The sequence below is a fragment of the Pectinophora gossypiella genome, chromosome 16 (assembly GCF_024362695.1).
Source record: "Pectinophora gossypiella chromosome 16, ilPecGoss1.1, whole genome shotgun sequence".
Lineage (NCBI taxonomy): Eukaryota > Metazoa > Arthropoda > Insecta > Lepidoptera > Gelechiidae > Pectinophora > Pectinophora gossypiella.
In genome coordinates, this window is record NC_065419.1 from 2,429,977 (window position 1) to 2,450,564 (window position 20,588).

At 38.4% G+C, this 20,588-nt stretch overlaps 2 protein-coding genes across 2 annotated transcripts; one reads left to right on the forward strand and one right to left on the reverse strand.

Moving 5' to 3' along the window:
- Positions 1–43: 43 nt before the first annotated feature.
- Positions 44–7,522, reverse strand: LOC126374042 (uncharacterized). The gene is made up of 3 exons (XM_050020495.1): positions 7,366–7,522; positions 4,222–4,427; positions 44–964 (listed from the first exon to the last, which is right to left on the reverse strand). Exons 1-3 carry the CDS (start codon positions 7,418–7,420, stop codon positions 827–829), a joined length of 399 nt encoding a protein of 132 aa, XP_049876452.1. The 5' UTR covers positions 7,421–7,522; the 3' UTR covers positions 44–826.
- Positions 7,523–17,697: 10,175 nt separating this feature from the next.
- On the forward strand, positions 17,698–20,136 carry LOC126374038 (uncharacterized). The gene is made up of 3 exons (XM_050020490.1): positions 17,698–17,875; positions 18,702–18,866; positions 19,733–20,136. The coding sequence occupies exons 1-3, from the start codon at positions 17,809–17,811 to the stop codon at positions 19,951–19,953; spliced, it is 453 nt and encodes a 150-aa protein (XP_049876447.1). The 5' UTR covers positions 17,698–17,808; the 3' UTR covers positions 19,954–20,136.
- The last annotated feature ends 452 nt before the right edge of the window (positions 20,137–20,588 follow it).

The following is a 20,588-nucleotide window of genomic DNA, read 5'->3' on the forward strand; positions in this document are numbered from 1 at the left end:
GATTAAAATTCCAACAGACTGCACACTTAATTGAAAGTCTATAAATACTGTAAAACGTTTAATAAATACATTCGCAGATAACAAACACAACAAAGCATATTGGCATTATAAAATTTACAGCGTTTTCTACATTTATACGAGGTGTAAGGACTAGATTGTCTACAGATTTTTTTTATCTATTTATTGTAATCTAAAAAAGTTCATCCTTAAACAGTATCGTATGTCTATCTATGTGCCAATTTTCACGCAAATCTATCCGGCAGTTCAGTTTTGACGTGGTAACAGAGATACGGACAGACAGTGACTTTCGCTTGTTTAAAATTAGTTTGAATCTGCCTCAGACACGCATTCACTACTTGTCTATAAGACCTTCGGTTACAGTGGCAGACATGTGTGAATTTCAGAGCGATTATCGCTTATATACACGTCACAGTGCTAACATATTTAACACACTCTCTTTAAATTTTACACTACCATTAACAATATGGAACACAGAGGGATTTATCTTACATACATACACTATTCTAAACATCTATTCTATAATATTTTGACTAAATTGTTTGATGCACTGATAATTTTTACTTTATTCATTAACTAATTTCGAGTTTGATAATAATTGAAATGACAATATCTACAAAGATTTTACGTTGCAACTCATTCTTAAAAGAAAGTTCAAAATCCTTCAGTTAAAAAAAAAAACTTGTACGTGTTTTATTCCCTTTTACACAATAATTATTCTTCCATATTTTCTCAAATAAATCCAAAAATTTACTACAATAATCAGGCTACTTTGAACGTGTCAGTTTTCCTCTCCCTACCTCTTATACTAGAATCTCAAGATGGCGAATGTAACGAGCATGAGCAATGTGGCACCAACTGGCACTGTAGCTGAGTTGCAGCCATCTTCCAGGCATGAGCATACCTCCTGCCGACCGCCAAACCCTGAGCGCTGGTAGCAACGACCCTGAAGATAAAAAAATTACATCATAAATATCGTCATCTTGTCTAATCCCATTTTCAAGGGGGGGGGGGGGGATAAAGTATTTATTTATTAATGGTTTTAGTCATCAATCATCATCATCATCTCCCTAGCATTATCCTGTTTCAGAGAGTCCGCCACAGGTCCGCTTATCTAACCTGAAGATTTGACAGGTCCGATTTTTTACAGAAGCGGCAAAACCAGACCGATACAGGTTAAGTCACACACCTCCGAAACGAATATCATACATACATGAGAGGGATGATTCATCTGATTATTCTGAGTTAATATCAAGTGGAATTTTCCATCGCAAAAGTATAGAATTGAAAATAATTTAAAAAAACTAAAAAAAAATCATGAATTTTGCGACGGAAAATTCCACTTGATTTTAACTCAGAATCATGGTCTGAATCATCCCCTTCAGTATTCGTTACGATGTCACTAACACCCAGTATGTATCATCTGTCAATCTTCGTATCTTGTTGAATTGACTTGTGGCATAGAATAAGGAATAATACTATGTACGTGTGGCTTTCTTCTGTCTAGGCCCATGAGTTTATGGTTCATAAGAACTTTATACGTACTTACAAGTATTCCCATGCTGCACTATACCGCTATATTACATAATATTCAATATCTCCTATACTTAAAGGTTGCCTGGAAGAGATTGCTACTTAGCAATAAGGCCGCCTATTGTAATCATTAATCTATTGTAATATTTCTCTTTTGTTTTTGTATTTTGTTTTTTCCTGTTTGTGCAATAAAGTAATAATAAATAATAATGATAAAAAAGTTTATTTAGGTAAAATCTACGACACATATAGGTAACATTTAAAATTAAAAAGTATAAAAAAAGTAAAAAAATGTAAAAAAAGAAGAAGTTTTATAAAGTATTTGTTATGTTATGTTATCTTCGCTAAGGATCCGAAAGCACTCCGAAACGGATACGGTCACAGTCTGTTTTTGAAGAAGAAACAACACCCGCTATATGAGTTTCCCATTTAGTGTTAACGTGGGTTTAAACGTGTGGTTTGAAGTAATATTACGCGACTGGTCAAATCTAGTTATATCAGGATTATGTTATTATCTACATCTCTATAATTAAAACACATAATAACGGGTTCTTACCGCGTTTAAAGCAGGGATATGAGACTCCCGATATTTCGACACTGTTACTGTTGCAAGTGCCATGATCACGGGATGACACCCCGTCAGGGTGTCGTGGGTCCCGTCGCGTCGTCGGGGTGTCATCCCGTGATCATGGCACTTGCAACAGTGTCGTAATATCGGGAGTCTCATATCCTTGCTTTAAACGCGGTAAGACCCACCATAACATGGAAATAATAAATGCTACGGAGAGAGAAACATAGTTTTGTAGAACGCGTAGTTTTAATTAGACTTTGTAGGGCTTTTAATAGACGTATCGTACTTTGATTACTTGTGGCTCTGCCCACCCCAGAAGGGATACAGATAGATAGATAGATAAAATACTTTATTGAGCACAATGGACACAAAATACAGAGATAAGGACAGCATATACAGAAAAGCACAACAGGCGGCCTTATTGCTCATGCAGCAATTTCTTCCAGGCAACCTTTGGGTACAGGAAAATTTTAACAGGAGTAAGTTTATGTATGTATATGCTAATAGTTAGATAGCGGGTGTCGGACGACGCTCAGTGGGACATTTTTGTTTTCTTTTTTCTGATAGTTTCTAGCAGAAATATCTTCCGATAGACCGGGAAAGACCACAAGTGTATCACAACTGGGGTGGGCAGAGGTACGTCTATCGCAAAATGAACTAAGTACCCACAATCACTAGCTTTCTGATAGACCAACGTGATAGGCGGTGAGCCGTATCGACGTCTATAATGGTCGAACAAGAAACAAGAAACAAGAAACATTTATTGAGAAGCTGTGTAGGTACATACATGCAGGTGTCAAACATTATAAAATTGTCTCAACAGCATGTCCATGTCGGACGTACAATATTACAAATAATGTCAGTATTGAGCATCAAGGAATTAAGTAAGTACCTAATAATTAGTCACATTATAAACATTTGTCAATTTTAAATATCATTGTTCAACTTCAACTTTATGGTTGTATGGCAAATATCATTGTTGTTGAAAATATTCATTCAAGTCATAAAATTCCATATCAACTAGCCAATTTCTCGAGCCAACTGTGTTAGTGAAAACTGCACGTAAGATAAATTAATAACTCATTGGTGCAAGTCCGGTTTAAACCGGCGCTCCCCGATACAGGAGTACAGCAACTATAACCACCATGGTATTAGTGACATCGTAACGTATTCGGGGGATGATTCAGACGATGATTCTGAGTTAGTATCAAGTGGAATTATCCATCGCAAAATTCATGTTTGTTTAATGTTTTTAAATTATTTTCAATTCTATACTTTTGCGATGGAAAATTCCACTTCATATTAACTCAGAATCATGGTTTGATCCAGCCCTTAAAGTTTTCGTTACGATGTCACTAACACCCTGTATATAGACCGGAAAAATATACATTTAAACTAAAAACGTTTGTTTGTATAACGTTCTCTCCAATTTGACAGAATAAAATTAAACTAAAAATAAAGTTTATTAGTTATGAATAGTTTTAGTCATCAATCATGATAAAAATTTCAAGAATTGTGGGTGTTACCATGTTAAGGACACAGGAACGAAAAAAAAACTTTTTTTACGTGACTTATTGTAGATTTGCCGCAAACGGGATTAAGTAGGTACTTGGCCAGACAAATGGGAAGCACTGGGGGCTCTCACCCGGTACAAAATTTAAGACAACAGGCCTAAGGGTGCCTTAGGCAGTTGGGCGCGAACCTCGGCTCAGGGCGCCTGACAGGAAGAATATTTGAAAGAATTAATCGACCCTAGTGATGCGATAGCGATAAGCGCTGAATGAGGGAAATCGTCGACCACGCCGGCGGGGTCGGTATCGGGGTCCTGAAGAGTGAGAGCAACCACACGCTTAGGCACGCTATCGCTTCGTCGATTCTGCCGCGTGCGGTCGCTCTCTCTCGCTCTAGCAAATGACGGTTATGAGTGACAGAAAAAGATAAAAGCATAGGAAAGTGCTCAGGTGCTGCCAAATGAGGTTCAACACTAAAGTCGGTGTCGGGGTAAATAATAAGATACCTTGTAATAAGGTACCTTGTGTGGGTTGTGAGGTGGAATACCAGCCTCATCAACCCTGGCAAAACAAGAAGAGATAACATACCTTGTAGTTGCTCTCATCCCAACCACAGCCTCTGATGACGCGGCTGTCGGGTGGCATGCCGTTCATTTCGAACTCCACCACCTGCTTGATCTTCCGGCACATGGTGTCCTTAGGGCCGCATGGCAGCCTTAAGGAGTCTGGCAGCTTATCCATTAGACAGCGGGAGTCGTTGTGACTGTTGCATTGGTAGCAGGTTATCGCTAGGCCTGTGGAAGACAAAAGTATTTAGAATGGACTTTAAGTAATCAAAACGAGGAGCTCGGTGGTGCAGCAAGTTAAGCAACTTTCGCAAAGGCCGGTCATAGGATGGGTGACCACAAAAAAAAGTTTTCATCTCGAGCTTCTCCGTGCTTCGGAAGGCACGTTAAGCCGTTGGTCCCGGCTGCATTAGCAGTCGTTAATAACCATCAATCCGCACTGGGCCCGCGTGATGGTTTAAGGCCCGATCTCCCTATCTATCCATAGGGAAGGCCCGTGCCCCAGCAGTGGGGACGTTAATGGGCTGATGATAATCAAAACACATGATAACGGACGCGAAACCAAGCGTCGCGTTGATTCCGCGTTGATTTAAACGCGGTAAGGACCCGTTATTATGTGTTTTAATTATGATAATAACCGCGTAAAGTTAAAACAATGGACTTTAAGTAGTAGCATAGAATAAGGAATAATACTACGTATAGAACGGCAACTCTCCGCTTGCCATCGGCGCCTGAGCTAGGTTATTACCCCCCTCCACCCCTCGGTCTTACTTTAGTCTTCAATCTTATGGGCGTCTGACGTCATACACACAGATACGTGTGTACGATAACGTCAATGAGAAGTGTCTGTGTAAAACGATTACCGGGTGAGAGCCTTCAACGCTCCCCATTTGTCCGGCCAAGTAGTTAATGCCATCTGCGGCAAATCTACCATAAGTCACGTCAAAAAAAATGTAAAACGAGGTGTTGTGTATGAAGTGTCCGGGTGTGGTCGTAGGTAGCCCACAAATAGGAAATTTAAATCGAAAAAATAATCTGACTCGGACGGGACTTGAACCCGCAGCTCTTACCAAGCCGGGACGAGCGTGTTAACCATTACACCACCGGGTCCTCCTATATTCAAAATTAGAATTTTTTGGCACAAGACGGTCTTTTGGTCCAGACGGTCTTCCCACATTGAGCTTATCTTAAATTCATTCTCTTCTATTGTGTACGTTGTGAGGTGGAGTACCATCCTCATCAACCCTGGCGTTAGGTTGGCGTTAGGGGCTATTGAGCCGCCAAAGGCCCGTGACATGACTCACGTAACGACTACTTACTAACATAGTAGTAACCGGGACCAACAACTTAACGTGCCTTCCGAAGCACGGATCATCTTACTTTCGGACAATCTGGTGATCAGCCAGGGTAATTCATTTATTTTCTATAATTGATGATTGCTTTGTTAATCTTATTTTTTTTAGTATTCTGTCTATTTCAGTATCTAGAATATTCATTTTTTTTCAGTATTTTTCTTGTAATAAAATTGTTATGCGAGTAAATACTCATTCATTCAATTCATTCTTGTTACCATCGTATATCTTCACATTCATTACATACATTATCTAACAATAAAGTTTTATGTAGTATTTATACGTGATATAATGTTATGAACAGAGCCACTGAAAAGAGAGTAAGGCTATGTAAAGTTATGTATAGAGCCACTGAAGAGAGTGTGGGCTAAATAAAGTTATGTATAGAGCCACTGAAGAGAGTGTAGGTTATAAAAGTTATGTATGGACTCACTGAAGAGAGGAGGTCTGTGTTACTCTATGAATGGGACGGAAGTAAGATTTTTTAATGTAAGTGGTTGTCTATGCTTATTTGGTCAGAGTGTAAACAAAGGTGTTTTTTTGTAAAAAGGAGTAAATCAAAGGGTTGAAGATAAATAAAACATTTTATCATCATCATCATCAGCCAATTTACGTCCCCACTGCTGGGGCACGGGCCTTCCCTATGAATGGATAGGGAGATCGGGCCTTAAACCATCACGCGGGCCCAGTGCGGATTGATGGTTATTAACGACTGCTAATGCAGCCGGGACCAACGGCTTAACGTGCCTTCCAAAGCACGGAGAAGCTCGAGATTTTTTGTGGTCACCCATCCTATGACCGGCCGGTCAAGTTTGCGAAAGTTGCTTAACTTCAACAATCGCAGCCCGAGCGCGTTTACCGCTGCGCTACCGAGCTCCTCCAAATAAAACATTTTATACTTATCACATATTACTACTGAGTAACTTTTCATAATTCCTTTTGATCAATGCTCTATCAATGTATATATTTTTTGTTTGGTTTGAACAAAATTGGCTATTTTTAACGGGTCGATACGTGATTGAATGTTAAAAAGGTTTAAAAAAGCTTTCAAGTACTTATTCATGAAAAATCGAAACTCAATAAAAGGATTAATATCCTAGAGTCGCCTTTTAGTAATTTATCAATCAATCACTTATTGTCTATTTTATATGTGTATTTTTGTTTTGACTTAATAAATGAACAAAAACTTAAAGAATATAAATACATTGGATAAGTAGGTCTCATATATCAATCACTATAAATACCAGACCACACCATAACGCAATTCACCTAAAAAGAAATATTGCTATTTTGACGTTTGTTTGCATTGCGCACTTACTTTTATATGCGCAAATGTCAAGTTACAATATTGCTTTTCGGATGAATTGCTTCCGTGTGGCCTTTAACCCCCAAGTTATCTCTATAAATATTTGAGTACTTAATCCAACACTGCTTTAGCTATGTCCTTTATAATATGTTACTACCGAAACAATAAGTATAAATAGTTTTACGACTACAGACTATAAAAGCTTTTATATACTAAGACGAATCGCGAAAACGATAAACTTTTTCCGATATTCGCTCGACGCAAATACCACCTGTTGATTCCTAATGAAATTTTATTTATGTAAGGCATTTATATTCACATTTAGTACGAGATATAAACTGAAATAACATTATAGTATAATAACATGTCACATTGAAGAGTTCACAATACTACAATGCAGTAGTTAAGTAAGTCTGATTAGCAGGAATGAAACTAGAAAAATCCGGTTAAAAAGCCAAGTACGTTGACAGCGAAAACGGCTCGTGATCGATTAACAGAAACCACAAACCTGTGTGTAGCAAACTGCATATTACCGCCAGGAAGCAAATTGGTGCTAACGCCATCTTGGAACTGAGTTTTCACCAGTTAAGTCCAGCTAAGACCGTTCGCGTTTGTGTCGGGTGGAATACTGACGGGTAGGGGCTTCCATACGTTAGCTAGTCGCTATATCTATCATCTAGTTCGCTTATCCAATTGTAGTAATAACAGTCATGCCTTGATAAATTGAACCGGAGTTTATTGCTAGATTCTTTGACAATGGACAGGATGGGTCGCAATCTGACGCACGCACCTGATAGGTGACCTAGAGTTTACATTCAATTAGGTAAACTATACCTACTCACACACAAACACCCACACAAATCCACCCGAGAAATGCGTTTTCGGAGGAATGTCACCTAACCTATATTGGGCTGGTTTCCCCTTCGCGGATTGGAAGGTCAGACAGGCAGTCGCTTCTGCAAAAAACCGGACCTGTCAAATCTTCAGGTAAGGTAAGCGGACCCTGTGAACGGGATAATGCGGATAATGATACCTACTTGGACTCATCTTACGTTATTTATTACTAAAATTAAAACACAAAATACCGGGTTCTAAGCACGTTAAATCATAACATAACGTAGCATAGAATCACGCCCGTATTTACCTTTGAACAGTTTTAAGACAGTAATTAAACAGAAACTTTGTAAAAATGGTTAATAGTGATTATTTAGAAGATATGAATGCATAGAATAGCTGTCTGGAAACTAATATTAGGCAGCCATATTACTAAATTGTATAACAATATTTTATGTTTTCTTAAAAGAACGTCTAGGGTCCTGTGCCTAGGTTTTTCTTGCAGCTTCTTTTCCCCGGCTACACAGGTTGTAAGGAACTGCAGTAGTTTTAGGCGGATGAAACATTCGTTATGTATAAAATGACGATTCAAAGTGTATCTATGTTACCTAATGAATAAAGATATATTTTAATTGAATTTGAATATCCCCGAAGGGGTAGGCAGAGCTGTGTAATTTAAGTGCATCTACTTTTCGCTAGCTATTTTTCTTTCCCATGTAATAGGGGGCAAGTCTATACCATTAACCGGGCACCGACCAATCAATCAATTAAAATAGGTGTCCGATCATTTGGCAAAAAAACAAATAATTAATTTTCATGGTCCTTATTAGGAGCCGGCCCTTAATCGGTGCAAGTACCTTATGTCAAATGATTGTTGTTAAAGTAATATGTTTGCGAAATAAAAGTATGTGAAATTATTAGTTTACCAAATGTTGTTTGTGAAATGATTTTTTATGATACGTTTTTTGTTAAACAATAGTAAACCATTGAAATCATCAATCGGTAATTGTTTTTTTTAAGACCGCTATATCTGCTATTTAGCGATAAACAACCGATCGTATCGCTTCTGTGTGTATTATGTATTTGTCCTTTTTGTTAGGTTGGTATTTGTGCGTGTTTTACATTGTACACATTTGGGTTTTTACAGTACCCACCTCGCTTTATGATTTCCAAACAATTAAATTACCTGTCCAAATATTTGTTTGGTGATAAAGAGTTACATAGTGGTTTAGCTGCTATTATTGCAGTCGTTATTAGTAGGCGACTACAAAATAAGAAAGGCTATTGCAACATTTCTTAATAAAAAAATACCTATAATCATCGTCTAACTTGAAGATTTCACAGGTGCGGTTTTTAGGGAAGCGACTTCCTCTGTCCTTTCAACTGTCGCGAAGCGAAGGGAAATCCAGCTAAATACAGGTTAGGCCACATACCTCCGAAAAGCATTTCTCCGGAATGTGGGTTTCCTTTACCGCTGAACATGTGATATCACTTTTCAAACATGAATTCGAAAACTTTGAAACATCATTGGTGTAGGCCTGTACATCTTTTCTGACATTTATCCTTCTGGTTATTATTGAGCCGCCAAAGGCCCCTGACATGCACCGATTATAGCTCATGTAACGATTACTTGGTTACATCAGTAAGTAGTAATCGGGACCAACGGCTTAACGGCAAAAAGTAAGATGATCCGTGCTTCGGAAGGCACGGATCATCTTACTTTTTGGACAATCAGGTGATCAGCCTTGGTTAGGACATTACAACTAACCAAACTAGTAATTTCTGTGATATGTCCCCGCCGGGATTCGAACCCGGGACCTCCGGATGGTGAGCCCAACGCTCAATCACTGGACCACGGAGGTGTTTTGTAATAAAGGATTCTATAATTTCTATTCTATAATTTTTATTCTATAATTCTATTCTATAATTGCGATATAGTCGTGTTCAGCCAGTTAATGCTATCTGCGGCACACAAAAACAAAACAGATAATAACGGGTTCTTACCGCGTTTAAATGGGGATATGAGACTCCCGATATCTGTCTGCCCGTAGAAAATTATGGATCTACCTACTCCACTCCAATCTCATCAGTCATCCCGTGATCATGGCACTTGCAACAGTGTCGAAATATCGGGAGTCTCATATCCCCATTTAAACGCGGTAAGAACCCGTTATTATGTGTTTTAATTATGATAATAACCGCGTAAACTTAAAACAATGTATACACAAAAACAAGACTATAACGTCACTTACTTCCACATAAGAATAGGCTACTTGCCAACCTAGTCAAATAAGATACTTTTTACGAAAAGTCAAAACGAAAATTTTCTTTGAACTTTCTATGGAAATACTGTCCTGTGACGTCATCAATAAAAGTGGTCAAATGTTGTACTCATTGTTACTTAATTACATACATAAACTCACGCCCGTAATCCCTAATGGGGTGGGCAGAGCCACAAGCAATCAAAGACAACTTGCAGCCACTGTTGATACGATGTCGTAAGCTGGATATGATGAACCTTATGGTGATAAGGGATCAGCCTATCGCCCATAACATAAGTTCATCATGTTAGAGGACACAATCCCTCTGTCGGTTTTTACGACATGCCCGGGAAGACAAGCAGCTGAACGTGTTCTATGTTTTTTATTTGCTCCCAGAACAGCATAGAAGCAACTGTTAGTTAATTCGTGAATAAAATTCGAAAATAAGTCGAAAAATAAAATGAGATTGATTTATATTTGTAGATTAGAATTTTATAATTTATCTTTGACCCAGTCAAACACCCAATTACAAAAGAGCAGAACGGATGTTCATTGAAATGATCAGCAGGTAGTGGACGTCCTGAAGTTTGTGAACCCTGGTTTGATAAGGACATTAGCGGGTGAGAGCCCTCAGAGCTCCCCATTTGTCCGGCCAAGCAGTTAATGCCATCTGCGGCAAATCTACAATAAGTCACGTCAAAAAAAAGATATAGTCGTGAGCTGTTATGTGAGAATATACTCCAGGTTGATACCTCGCGTGTCCCCGGCCCACGCCGGCGGCAATTGACAATGTCGTATCCTGTGTACAGTCATGAGCAATATCATGTACCCACTTTAGAACCCTGTCGCAATACAATACAATACAATACAAATACACTTTATTGCACCAAAATAAAAAGAAATAACCGACAGAGGGATTGTGTCCTCTAAAATGATGGACTAATGTTATGGGCGATAGGCTGATCCCTTATCACCATAAGGTTCATCATATCCATCTTAGGACTTCGTATCAACAGTGGCTGCAAGTTGTCTTTGATTACTTGTGGCTCTGCCCACCCCATTTGGGATTACGGGCGTGAGTTTATGTATGTATGTATGTATGTAAAAAGAAATAATTACAAAAAGTCTCTTAACTAAGTACATGGCAAATGGCGGCCTTATCGCTTAAAGCGATTTCTTCCAGACAACCATAAGGTGAGGAAAACGGTAAAAAAAAATTAAAGATTGCGGGTACAAACTATACATACAACTTAACAACAAATACATGCAAATAAATATATAACATACTTACAAATATAATATATACCTAACCTATATACATAACCTAGCATATATACCTACTTATATAAATAGTACACACAAATTACCTAATAATAAGCAAATCAAGAGATTTCGCACTTCACTTTTGCCATTTGCACATCTTAATTGACATTTAACGAGACTTACGGTTTAATATGTCAAAAAAGTTAACGTGACATGGTTTCAAAGTGTATAAGTACATATTAGTACTCGTAACCGTACATTCGCGAGAAATATTGACCACGAGATGAAAAAAAACATAACTAAAACTCACGCCTATATCCCAATCGGGGTAGTCAGAGGTACGTCCATCGCAAGATGAACTAAGTACCCACACCTCACCGAGTATGTATAAACATAACATAACATAAACGGCCTATGTATGTCCCACTGCTGGGCACAGGCTTTCCCTCAATCAACCGGAGGGGGTATGGAACATACTCCACCACGCTGCTCCACTGCGGGTTGTATATACGTACTTTTTTAAAGAGTAGACAGACCTACCAGTCAGTAAAAAAAAAAAAACGAGCTGTCTATATGTAGATAAAATACTTTATCGTGCACAATGGACACAAGATACAGAAATAAGGACAACATTACAGAAAGGTCAACAGGCGGCCTTATTGCTCACGCAGCAATTTCTTCCAGGCACTTTGGGCATACGTAGTATGTATTATTCCTTATTCTAACTATGCTTTGGGTAGAGGAAAATTTTAGGGATTTTTGTATACAGGGTGTTAGTGACATCGTAACGAAATTATTCTGAGTTGATATCAAATGTAATTTTCCGTCGCAAATTCATGTTTTTTTTTTTAGTTTTTGGCGGCTCAATAGTGCATAATCCTGACACCAGGATTGATGAGGTAGGTCATTGAATTTCCAGCAAGAAATTCCAGTTGATATCAACTCAGAGTCATATTCTGAATCATCCCCCTCAGTCTCAGTATTTGTTACGGTGTCTTTAGTACCCATACGTACTTGTATAGTAACCTGTACGTACTTGTACGGGGTGTAAGTAACATCGTAACGAACACTGAGGGGGATGAATCAGCTTATTATTCTGAGTGGAATTTTTCAATGTAAAAGAATAAAATAGAATAAAAAATAATTTTAAAAAAATGCACGAATCTTTCGCTAGAAAACAATCTTCTTGATGAGCTGAATCATCCCCCTCAGCATTCGTTACGATGTCACTACCACCCCGTATGTATGTACAGTTTAAAAAAGGAACAAACAAAAGGATCTAAAAAAAAGACATAAATCGAAAATCCATTCCGCCTGTACGGTCACGAGTACTAATATGTATACACTTTGCAACCATGTCACATTAACTTTTTTGACAAATTAAAACGTTAGCCTCATTAAATGTCAAATATGTTAGTGCGACAGGGTTCAAAAGTGGGAACATGATATTGCTCATGACTGTACGGTCACGAGCATTAATATGTATTCAATTTGGTACTTTCTTCCCATTCCTCAACTTTCTACGCCAAGTCTTTCACGATGCAAGCTGTCCGTTTGTGGAATTCTCTGCCTGAAAGCATTAGGAGAGCTTCGTCATTGGAGTCCTTTAAAGTGCAAGTCAAGGCGCATTTCCTTACCTCTATTTCCTCTTCATCTTCATAATCTATCTACTCCTTTTCTTCCATAGTATATGTAGTAGTTTAAGTAGTGATATTTATTTATTATAACAATTATAATTATGTGTATTATTATTATGTAGTTTATGTAGTCGAAAGTGTATTTATTTTTATATGTACAAGTATTCCCATGCTGCACTATCCCGCTATATTACATAATATTCAATATCTCCTATACTTAAAGGTTGCCTGGAAGAGATTGCTACTTATCAATAAGGCCGCCTATTGTACTAATTCTATTTCTCTTTTGTTTTGTATTTTGTTTTTTCATGTTTGTGCAATAAAGTATCTGTTATGTTATGTTACTATGTCACATTAACTTTTATGACAAATTAAAACGTAAGCCTCATTAAATGTCAAATATGTTAGTGCGACAGGGTTCTAAAGTGGGTACATGATATTGCTCATGACTGTACACGTGAGTATTGCAGCAGCGGCAATTGAAGGCGGCGCTTCCTGCGCGGGCGGCGGCGGCTCACTCCTTCCTGCGCATTATGTCGTTACATGCTATGTCTGTACTGTACCCACCACCGCTACGATGACACGGTCCGTGATACCTTGCTGAAGGATCTTATGTTGTCACACCTATTCCAAAATACATGTGAAGCTTCATCATCATCATCATAAGCCCATTAACGTCCCCACTGCTGGGGCACGGGCCTTCCCTATGGATGGATAGGGAGATCGAGTCTTAAACCATCACGCGGGCCCAGTGCGGATTGATGGTTATTAACGACTGCTAATGCAGCCGGGACCAACGATTTAACGTGCCTATGTGAAGCTTAGTTTATGTAAAAAAACTTATTATAAGATTAAAGATTTCCTAAATGATAAAACATCACATAACACACACACACCTCGCATCTATGATGTATGACATCATAGAAGGGAAGCTACTAGGAAAGAGAGGAAGGGGAAGACCATGAAGAGCTTACATGGAACATTAAAGAGAAGGTGTGTCGTATCTTATAAGGAAGTGAAGGAATTGGTCTTTGATAGACAAGAATGGAGAATGCTACACCGACAAGAGCGTGGCCCTTAAATTAGTGATGATGAAATGTTAAAAATGCTTGATATAAAATGTGTTCCTCTAGTTCATTGATTTAAAAGATGTGTTGCTGTTGCGGTTTCTTGTCATTTATTCCACTCAGCCATAACACCTTGCCTCCCCCCCCCCGCATTGTCACCAGGTTACAGACAACCTATTTCCGTAGATAATTAGATAAAATTGCAGTGGCCACCCATGACCCAACCTGTCGCCCAGGGGGTCATGACCCCCATGCCATGGATCCGAACATGACAACAGGCTTTGAGGGTGCCCAGTTGGGCGAGAACCTCAACTCAGGACGCCGTCTGAGAAGATTATATTCGGGACAATTAATCGACCCTAGTGGGTCGATGACGATAAGATGTTTACACAAACGACTAAGTAGGTACGCAACGCAATTACCTAGTAAAATACAGATAACATGATTTCACTCGTTTTGGATTCGCTCTAACAAATTTTTCGGTTTAATCCGGCCTACATTCCATGGTTTAAAATGAACATTGGTTTATTTCAAGTTATGGGAACAATTGTAGTTTCTGTAATGTAATACTATTACCATCAATGAGACGAAATAGACTCTTGCTAAAGCGGATTTCGTATATTGTTTTGTTGTCAATTTGTCTCAGATCGCGTTCACTATGTAGCCAGATAATTGCGGCCAAGCAGAGAGAATGAATGAAAGAATATTAAGAAAACTTATTTATGAGATCAGTGGTAGTGGTGATTTTTTATGGGCAGTTGGTAGACACGGAACACAGATTCAAAAACATATTTCTTCATTAGGCTAATTACACTTTGAATCCCAATTTTTTACATAAATATGTTTTTTGTCGAACGGAGCCGTGGTAGCCCTGTTGGTAGTACGCTTGCCTCTCACTTTGAGGTCGCAGGTTCAAATCCCAGCAAAAGCCTAAACCAAGGTCCAGAGGGGGTGATGTAAATGTAGCTCGGCACCCGATATGAAATAGTGCGGGGTGGATTTTTTTATTTTTGACTTGACTTATTGTGGAGATGACATTAAATACTTGGCCGGATAAATGGGGTGCGCTGAAGGCTCTCACCCGGTACAACGTTTAAAACAACAAGCCAGAGGGTGCCCAGTTGGCCGCGAAACTTGGCTCAGAGCGTCGTCTGAGAGGAAAAAAATATTTGAAAGAATTAATCGACATTAGTGGGTCGATAGCGATAAGCGCTGATTGAGGGAAATCGTCGACCACGCCGGCGGGGTCGGTATTGGGGTCCTGAAGTGTACGTTTTAAAGAAAGACCACGTCAAGAGTACACTAAACCAGCGAGCATGCATGAAGACTTTGATGAGAATGGAAGAAGCGAAGGTGGGGTGCCAGTTTAAGAGGAATTAAAATAAAAAAAAATAAAATAAAATAATTGTTTATTGTCATAGAAAAGATCGACACAACATTGGGTGCTACAGCTGGACACACAAATGCTACAGAAGTATAACCCTTATATAATTCTGTAGCCAATGGCCACCAATGAGCTATTAATTTATCTTAAGTACAGTTTTTACTAACACAGTTGGCTCGACCATTATAGAAGGCGATACGGCTCACCACCTGTCACGTTAGTCTAACAGAATTAAGATCGTTAGGGTGTGGGTACTTAGTTCATCTTGCGATTGATGTACCTCTGACTACCCCAATTGGGATATAGTCCTGTGCTTGTGTTATGTAATTTGATCATCATCACTCATTTTAAAGCCATGCTCTCCATGCTACTTTTCTAGGGAATAATAGAGCAGTGGTTTCCTTCTTGCCTTCCGCCCGCAATACTCTGTCTGACGCGAGTGTGATGGCGCCCAGAGTAGTCTATTTCAAAGTATTAGGACTCCCGTCCTCCGCCTCTGAATAACTGCCCCCAATCCAAATTGGGACATTGTCGTGAACTTATGTTATGTTAAGGTTTTATAGAAAATTCACTTAAACTACCGCACTAGGTTTAACATAACATAACAAATACTAGTAGTGTGGATTCTGGATCAGAAAAGATCCAGAACCCCCAATTTTACCATTTGAATTTTGAAACAGGAAAAAACAAAATACAAAACTAAAGAGAAATAGAGTTTATTCCTTTTAAGTGTTTTTTTTTTTTACAGTAGACGTGAGGTTATGTATGTATGTAAGATACAATACAATGTAGTTGTGTTCATAATAAAGTGTCACTTGCAGTCATAAATCTTATATTGACGGTATCCTGTTTTGCAGTGTCAATCAGATTCGCAGACGTGCACTTGATGCATTCAATGAAACATTTTCATGTAAAATGTGCCAAGAAATCATATTGATCGCCAAGCATTGTTTCTTATGTAGCTAAAAACAGGATTTCCTTATTTGATGTCACGCCTAAATCACAAAATTGCTTGTAAACATCTAGTACATGTTATGTGAGTGTAGTTTAATGTGAGTTGCATGTCAAAACTTCTGCACGACTTATCTTGTACCATTTCATGAAAAGCCTTGCCGGGATCTCTGGACCGTGAGCCCACTGGTCCACGGAGGCCATTAGTAGTGAGTGAAATAGTGGTGGTTTAGTTTCCCAAAATATGTCAATCAGTCTATTGTAAATACGGAAATGAATAAAGATCAGGGGGGTTAAAATGGCCACATCGAAGCAATTCATCTAAGAAAGCAATATTGCTGTTTGACATTTGTTTGCATTGCGCACTTACTGTTTTATGCGCAAATGTTAAATTGCAATATTGCTTTTTTAGATGAATTGCTTCGATGTGGCCATTTTATCCTCCTGGTATCCCCGCACCATATTCTTGATTTGATTCATTGTACGCGAATAGACAACTTTATAACCGACTACCGTCCGATATAAAACGTATTGACTCAGATCGATCAATTAAGGCCATACTTTCCCATTCATCATCAATTTAAGAGCCACGCTCTTGTCAGTGCAGCATTTCCCATGCTACTTTTTAGGGGAATATAGGGCCTCTCGCCTTCCGCCCTTCAGTACTCTGACGCGAGTGGGATGGCGCCCAGAGTAAGTAGTCTATTACAAAGCCATACTAGGACTCCTATCCTCCGCCTCTGAATAGTACTGACAGTTTCTGCTGCCCTCTGTCAGGTTCCAGGTTACAGTCCCATTATTAGTCCAAAATATTTCTATTTAGAGCATCCTATAACTTTATCTCTGTATAGCATCGTAAGTATAATCATAATTATTATTACGTAAGTATTTCTTATGTATTTCTTATGTGTGCGACTGTAAGTCTTTAATAAGAAATAAAGACTCTATGAACCTATAGACGGGTTATTGATAGATTAGGTTGTCTCTGTCTACAGAAGACCTATCGTTATTTTAACGTATATGTTGATGGTAGTGGAAATAGCGTTGCTATTCAATAGCAAATAGGCGCAAAGGGGACCTGTAGTGACAAATCAGATGTTAAACTGCTTTCAATTTCCTCAAATCGGTTTACGCAGGTATTCACCAAGTCTGACTACAATACGTTAGTGCGAATCCAGCAGATCTTTATTAACGTTTCCTTTCTCAATCTCATGTACCTTTCTACAGGATTAGATCCGAATATATCCAGTTCAACCCTTTGTTGCTCCATCGCCGCGCCACAAAGGACGCTCGAGTTATAACCCCAACACAATCTGCATGACACACAGTTCAAAACCGACTTTAGCTGAAGCAGAACGAATCTTAAGTTGGAAAGTTACAATTTAATGTACCTGACCTGTAAAGTACAAGATTTTTGTAAAATAAAGTTCCTAATGAGTTAAGTGAGAAGCGCCTGAGAAAAATATATTAGCAAATTATTAACAAAATACAAATATTTTATTGTTCAATCAGGCACTAATATTGATTTTAAGTGTATAAATTTTTATTTCAATTATGGCTGTGAGAAACAGAAACCATTTATTGCTCAGCGTTATAATAACTTTTTTCTTCTACCAAACAAGTAAGTGATCGTAAAGCTTTGAATTTATTTATTACAATTTATAGTCTATTTAGCGAAAATGTTATTTATTCTTTAGGTAACATTGGTGCTAATTCCTGTAAATACCATCTAATTTTATTTTAGGTTATATCTGTCATTTTCTTATCCGCCGAAAAGGAAAGGGACGGGTAATCGACAAGCATAAAATTTATGGAACACACGTCAATTTTAAGCACAAATCTAAAACAACCGTCTAAAAATTCGCCCGGGTTATTCATTTATTTACGCATTCTTCCTAAAATTAAGAGCTGTCAATCATCCGTCCCTTTCCTTTTCGGCGGATAAGAAAATGACAGGTATAACTTAAAGTAAAATTAAGAGATGTCTGCAGGAATCGGGGCCAATTACTAGCTAAAATTAGCTCGGTACGAAAGGAAACATTTTGATTCCAAACAATTGATATGGATGGATTAAACTTTGCAGAAATTTTTATAGACTTTATGTCGGCACAAGTTTCATAAGGTCAAAAGTGAAAGGCTAAGGTGAACATATATACCTTATTAAAAATTGAGAATTTTTCAAGGCCAGTTTAAGAATAAGTACTCGAAAGTAAATCGAAAATTCAGTGTCAAGATGATAGCAATTGAAACTTTTCAGGGGTCAGTTCGCATAAAAAAATGTTTGTACTAATTTCATTTGGCCTAACGCCAGCCAAGCCTACCTAATTTATTTTTTGTATGTTGTATTACATATAACATAGCATCACGCCTGCATCCCATAAGGGGTAGGCAGATGAACTAATTGATCTTTTGCAGCTTATCGTACTTATTGACTATACCGTCGCCAGGTGAAGCTGTGAAGTGCTTCCACTGCAACAGCGCGAACAACTCGGCGTGTCTGGATCTCCACCTGCAGAAGATGCACGCCATCATCCCAATAGTGGACTGCGCCAAGTCGCTGCCCAGCTCGCTTACCAAGGACGGGTTTTTCTGCAGAAAGATCACTCAGACTAGTAAGCATTACTTAATTTTGTTTTATGACTCCTTTTTCTTTGTGATCTCTAATTTGGTTAGGACATTGCAAGCTGATCACTAGCCATAGAGGCGGCCAATCAGCTAGAAAGCCCTCAGCGCTCCCCATTTGTCCGGACAAGTTGTTAATGCCATCTGCGGCAGATCTACAATAAGTCACGTCAAAAAAAAAACCACCTGATTGTCCGAAAGTAACATGATCCGTTTTTCGTAACTTGACGCAGATTTTGTAGCAGTGAAGTGCGTGGTGAGGCGTTATTTGCGTGTCAGCTTTTGTATTTATTTATTTTTTTATGTGAGTTATTGTAAATTAGCCGCAAATGGCATTAACTACTTGGCTGGATGAGGCATCAACAGATTACACGCAATTACAATGCGACCTTGCCTACCGCTTCACTGCTAACCGCGTTGGTACGCGGTCTCGTATGAGAATCGCCTTTATAGACTGACATTTATTTGAATTTAAGCAACATATTTGTTAGTAGCTCATTTATAATAGCAGTTATCTATTGTCACAGGTTTTGTGCTAATTTGGGATTGGCACAAAAGCTAATGGTCGCAAAAAAGACACTCCCATTTTCAGGCTTGTCCCGCCAAACAGTGCGTGTCAAAATGGCGGAATTACGGACAAAAATGCGATCGAGATGCGATTTGGTTTTGACATTTTTAATGTATTTTTGTTGTACTTAACTTTACATCCATCCATCCATCCATCGTTATATATTATATAAGTAACTTCGATGTGTAGCACACCAGACAGGGCTCCCGGGATCGATTCTAGTCAGGCCAATTTGGGTAAACTCTCAAAAAAACCTGTGACAAATAAATATCGTTTCGCTCTTTCTAGTCCTCCACGTGGACAAGACACCCGAAGTTCGGATCACTAGAGGCTGCGGCTGGATAAAGCACAAACGTGAATGCTACAAGAATGACAATAAGGACCATTTAGAGACAGTATGCCAGTGTTTTGGAGACATGTGCAATGGCGCCAACGCGCGGGAAATCGAACTGTCAGCTGTTGCCGCGGTCGCCATCTTGACGACCTTCAGGACATGGCGGGGAATTTGAATTTTGGAATATTTACTTTTTCTAATTAAAATTTTTTAAACAGCCAGCAACAGAATTTATTATTTAAATTATTTTTTGGGACTGATAAATGGACTTTTCAGGGATGTGAAATGACAGTATAAAAGTACCTTCAATATTTATTGTAAGATGTTACTATCGAATAAAAATTACGAATTTGTTTTATATTTTTGTTTTTTCCTGATAAGTAGTTCTCTCTATCAATCTTATGACTTCCTACTACTACTTCGACATAGATAGGTACATAAATATATAAACTCACGCCTATTTCCCACAGGGATAAGCAGACTACTGCTTTAAAATGTACTTAGTTTGTTTATTGTTTCAACGAAAGGTTAACTATATAGATTGCCGATATCGGCAAGGGGTCAAGAGGTCTTCCTAGCAAAACGATTATAAACTGCAGATAGATATGTTTAGGTCATTCCATTTATTCATAATTCATTAGGTATTTACCACATACTTAATAAATCGACATAAGTATTACGTCTTTCTTTTCATGACAATTTTAATTAAGTCACAATATACCTAAATAATGTAGATAACCAACTACATGACTAATAAGGTTCATCATAACTATCTTAGGACTTCGTCAGGTAGGTCTAATAACCCTTTAG

Coding starts and splice junctions, on each gene's coding strand:
- LOC126374038 (XM_050020490.1), top strand. CDS start 17,809: ATGGCTGTGAGAAACAGAAACCATTTATTGCTCAGCGTTATAATAACT. Junction 17,876..18,701: donor TTTTTTCTTCTACCAAACAA/GTAAGTGATCGT, acceptor TACCGTCGCCAG/GTGAAGCTGTGAAGTGCTTC. Junction 18,867..19,732: donor CAGAAAGATCACTCAGACTA/GTAAGCATTACT, acceptor CGCTCTTTCTAG/TCCTCCACGTGGACAAGACA.
- LOC126374042 (XM_050020495.1), bottom strand. CDS start 7,420: ATGGCGTTAGCACCAATTTGCTTCCTGGCGGTAATATGCAGTTTGCTA. Junction 4,428..7,365: donor ATGCAGTTTGCTACACACAG/GTTTGTGGTTTC, acceptor TGTCTTCCACAG/GCCTAGCGATAACCTGCTAC. Junction 965..4,221: donor GGGATGAGAGCAACTACAAG/GTATGTTATCTC, acceptor TTTTATCTTCAG/GGTCGTTGCTACCAGCGCTC.